The sequence below is a fragment of the Adiantum capillus-veneris genome, chromosome 18, assembly GCF_014529385.1.
Source record: "Adiantum capillus-veneris isolate H3 chromosome 18, ASM1452938v2, whole genome shotgun sequence".
NCBI lineage: Eukaryota > Viridiplantae > Streptophyta > Polypodiopsida > Polypodiales > Pteridaceae > Adiantum > Adiantum capillus-veneris.
Window position 1 is genome coordinate 140088778 of NC_140948.1, and position 4821 is coordinate 140093598.

General features: G+C 43.9%; 1 protein-coding gene across 1 annotated transcript; it reads right to left on the bottom strand.

The window, feature by feature from the left end:
* Nucleotides 1–618: 618 nt before the first annotated feature.
* LOC147436522 (12-oxophytodienoate reductase 3-like) lies at nt 619–3516 on the bottom strand. Its single transcript, XM_086489396.1, has 6 exons — nt 2882–3516; nt 2639–2779; nt 2395–2525; nt 2097–2285; nt 1682–2014; nt 619–1522 (listed from the first exon to the last, which is right to left on the bottom strand). The coding sequence occupies exons 1-6, from the start codon at nt 3034–3036 to the stop codon at nt 1071–1073; spliced, it is 1401 nt and encodes a 466-aa protein (XP_086345522.1). The 5' UTR covers nt 3037–3516; the 3' UTR covers nt 619–1070.
* Between the last annotated feature and the right edge of the window lie 1305 nt (nt 3517–4821).

Here is a 4821-nt window from a genome sequence, read left to right on the forward strand (position 1 = left end):
CAAAACTTTCGTAAAGTCCCAATGTGGCACAATGTATATACAACTATTCACTTTTTATTGTAATTTTTTTAAATAGTTGATCTTCTACATTTTTAATTGTCAAGGTAAAGTAAATTCAATTCCAATTCTTTGGGTATTTTTTATACTCTTCCAAAAAACTATTGATGTTTTATTGTTTTATGCAGGTCAAAAATAACGGTGCTCATTTGAGCCACCCAAATTTGGGTGGCCCAAATGAGCATCTTTATTTTTGAATTGGCGTGTAGTGATAATAAGCGCGGTAATAGCAGCGGGTATATTGCCGCGACTATTACCGCGCTTATTGCTGAGAAACCACTACCGCGTTCATAGCCGCGATTATTGCCGCCCCTACAAATTTTTCTCTCCCCTTTTTCCTTTGTTTTTCCACGGCATTGTTAGCGATTATAGACAACTCCTCTTATAGTGAAAACCCAAATGACAAATCATTTACAACAAATGATGATTATAGACGGATGGTCCAAATAAAAAACCTACATGACAAATCATTTACAACAAATGATGATAATTTTCAAATGTTTAAGCAAGATAAAACGACGGCGTAAGTTCAATGAGCGACCGTTGAACAAGATTAAGATATGTTTTTAAATGCTCTTTGAAAAATAGAAAAAATGTTTGAAGCATTTCTTCTGGTTTCAAGCTCTCTTAACTTCATCCATGTGTCCACTTTCAGCTGAATAGCTCTGAGTGTATCGTGGTCAGGGTGACAAAAAACTTCATTTGGGAACTATACTCTCCTAATTGCACTCCAAAAATCTATCTACATCTTGTACAAAAAATCTAGTGTATATATATCGCTCAAATGTGAGGTGATGAATGTAGATTTTTGGCCGGGCATTTTACCTGTATATGGGTATTTTGCTAGTTTTTTAACATGGTGAAAATGTGGGTTGCCCTTCAAAAAATACGCTAGGCTAAACTATACTCTTTCAGATGTTAAGGTCACGGATGCCTGGCTTCTTTTTGCGTGTATATCTTGAGAGTTTGCACAGTCAAGAGCTCAACTCCTGCTTCAAGCAAAAACCTCCCATTCAAGGACGTGGTGAGCCAGCAGCAATGGGAGTCGCAGGCGAGCTGGGCAGCAGCGCACCGCTAGCACCTCCCCAAGCAGGGCCGCATTTGTTGCTGATGTGCACCCGCAGCAGCTGTTTTCTCCTCCCCTTCTGATCGGTCCTCGACTCTTCCCGCCTTCTTGCCCACCCTTGCTCGACCTCGTCAGAACTGAGCCTGTTGTAATCCAAGTAGCCCTTTACCTGGTCATGCGTATAGAAGGTGGAGCGGTCATATGCATTCAGCCCGGCCTCTATCGCAAAACGCAGCGGCAAATCTGGATTGGAGATGAACAAGCGCCCATATGATATCAGGTCTGCCACCCCACTCCTGATTGCATCCATGCCTGATCTGCGGTCGTAACCACCACTTAGCATCATCTTGCCTTTGAAAGCTTCTCTCAAGAGCAGTAGCAGGTCATCATGGCGGTCATCTGCATGCCACAACATGTGCATGTTCATGATGATATGCTCACTCCTCTGAACATGCTTTTATCTGTACATTAGAGAATACTTGGACAACATGCAAGCTTATGATGGGCACACATATTTCACATTCAGCTTTTATCTGTGCATCATGAGAGAGTACTTGCCTTCAGATGAGGGTTTGAGCCCTTGGTTTGTGAAGCGTGGCTCGGTGACATGAAGGTACGCCAGATTCATGTCATTTAGGTGGGAAATGAGATGGAGTCCAAGTGCTCGCGGATTGGAGTCTGTAGCTCCTAGGTGGTCAATGATGGGCGAAATGCGAACTGCTGTGCGTTGCTCGCCCATCTCTTCAGCCACAGCTTCAATCACTTCTAATGCAAATCTGCAGCGGTTCTCAACAGAACCTCCATACTCGTCATCCCTGTTGTTGATACCATCCTTCAGAAACTGGTCTACGAGGTATCCATGAGCGCAGTGGATCTCGACTCCATCAAAGCCTGCACAAGCAAGTAGAATAGTAAGTCATCATGTTGTACGACTCTGTTTCCGGGAACTCTGCAGGGCAAAGGTGCTTCATACCTGCACATTTCGCATTTCGTGCGGCCTGTTGGAACTGTTGCACCACCATAGGTATCTCATGTTTATGCAATGCTCTTGGTTTGGAGTACTCTGACATAGTTCCTTCTGGCAGTCGTATCGACCATGGCTGGGGAACCCTCGTCGATGTTGATGACACTGGAAGAGAAAGCTCTCCGTCAGGCTGATAATCTGTGGCAGTTTGGATTCAATCAGAACGGAGTGTAATGCTGTGTTGAAATGTGTATACAAACAGCACAATGTTTCATGTACATACACTTGCATTGCTTATACAACATACATGTATGAGAGGCCCGGCCGACGTGCCATAGCTGACAGAAGATGTAGCCTCCCCTGTCATGAACAGCTTGAACCACTTCAGACCATGCTTGCAGTTGCTCTTCCGACCAAATGCCGGGAGAATGGGGGAACCTGTTCACAAGCAGAGATACATTAACAAACATTAATTAATCCCAGTTGTAGTGGATTGCTTTGCCACTCTCATGTGATAAGTGAAATACATGCTTATATGCACCATTGATTACCCAATTCCTTGTTGACAGATGGCTGCCCCCTCTGTGATTAACAAGCCTCCAGGAGTGGTCCTCTCGCCGTAATACTTGACATGAGCAGGTTGAGGCACATAGTGCAAAGCTCGGCATCGCGTAACGGGGGCAAGAACAACTCTGGCAAATATCAAAGACAGAATGAGAAGGCTGGCCCTCTTGTAGGCAACAAAAACCTCTCAGTTTCCCTCATGCTTTTAGATACAAGAAGGACAGTTGAACCTGTGGGAGAGCTCGAATTCGTCGCCGAGGCGGAGAGGCGCTAAGAGATTGGTGCTAATGTCGTCGTGGTAATGGGCATGGAGTTGGGTGTGGCTGTCGTGTGCGGGAGAGTTGTGTGTATATGGCATGATGGGAGAGTTGTGTGTGTATGGCATGATTGTTGCAGAGGGAGCTGATTTAAGCTGTAAATGTGCAAAGGTGGGTGGATTTGTGTATGTAATTTTCTCAGAATTGGGTTGATTGATGCCTTCATTTATATGCTGAGGTGGAGTGTGTGGAAATTGAGAGTGAGTTTATCGGTGCCTGTGTGTGTGAACTACGCGTATGAGGAAAGAGGAGCAATTCTGTCATTCTATTCAAGTCCAAGTACTGTGGAGTCCAAATCTTCCTTGATATTTGCTGCGGCCTACAATGTCCTTGCGTCCGACAAAGCATATTCTAAAGCAACACTGAAAACCGACATTCATTGTCACCGCGCAAATTTTCACTTTTGCTCTCGCCTCTCCTCTTAGGCTCTTGGTCCTAGGAGTGCATTTTCACACCTTCCTTGGAACTTGAAGTTGTACCAACCTTTGTATGAATGGGGCCACATAAGATCTTAGAAATGGGTAACACTCGATCATCGTCGCCGCACCATCCCAAACAGTACGTGACTATTGGCTCTTGGCTCCATTGTTCGGGAAAAATCATTTTTCCAAACATACAAAATTCCCTTTCTTGAATTTTCCAAGAGGAAATTTTAAAAAATTAGGTCTATTTTTTGAGTTTTTATACTAATTTTCTCTATTTTGGGGCGGAATTTCTCCTTTTCCTCTTGCCTTCAATCGGCATTTTCGAAATTGAAAACGGCACGATATTAAGCTGAGACACATTTTTCTCGAACACTGCTTGGCTATAAGGTGGGAGTATGGAGATTGATGCTTGCCATCATATCCCCCCCCCCCCCCCCCCCCCCCCCCTTCCTTTATATGAAGAGTGAAGGGATCGACGACAAATGAGATGTTAGACGTAGAAGCCGCAACTGCGGGGGCAAGACTCTTAGCCATTTTTAGATGCATCAACTTCTAGAACTCGTTATTGGGAAGATGGGTAGGTCGATTGCCTTGGAGAGGCCACGGTGAAGGGTCGAGTCTAGTCGCCACACAATTGAGGGTTTATTTTTGAACTCGTTATTGGGAAGATGGGTAGGTCGATTGCCTTGGAGAGGCCACGGTGAAGGGTCGAGTCCAGTCGAGTCCAGTCGCCACACAATTGAGGGTTTATTTTTGGTTGCCAATCCAAAGGTGCCACATGGATCAATGGAGAGCCGTTGATCCCTTTACTCTTCCCGTGTCACTTATAGTCAAGGATATCCTTGGGGCAAGGAAGTATTTTCTGTGGTGGCCAAACACGTGCCCAATTATTAAGATGCAAATCGGAAGTACTAATTGAATATAGAATTTTGCCAATTTGTAAGAGTATTCCTTGTGTTCATTATCGGAAGTACTAACTGACTCTATAATTTTTGCCAATTTTATTAATCTAAAATTTAAACCAACTCTAGGCTCAATTGAGAAAACCTTTCTAGCACATTGCCTCAAGGACGATGATGGCGATTTGGCAACACTAATCTTAGGCTCAAAGGAGAGAGATCAATGGTTGTCATTGTGATGGAGATTTGGTAGTGATTGTATTGGTAACAGAGGTATCACTAGTGATAAATGTAATCTTGGTGCCATGCGCAACTCTGGATTAGAACAAAAGGAATTTGAGATGGACTAATTACAAAATCAATCATATGTGATGACCATATGACTTGTGAAAGAAACACCTACTGAAGCTTTAGAACCATGCAACTACTTCTTCTCTAGCTCCAACAGCATCTAGGGTTTAGTTCACATCCTTGGATGTGAACCTAATCACCATGCCATATGTGGCTTCTTCTTCAGCCCCCAAACCTG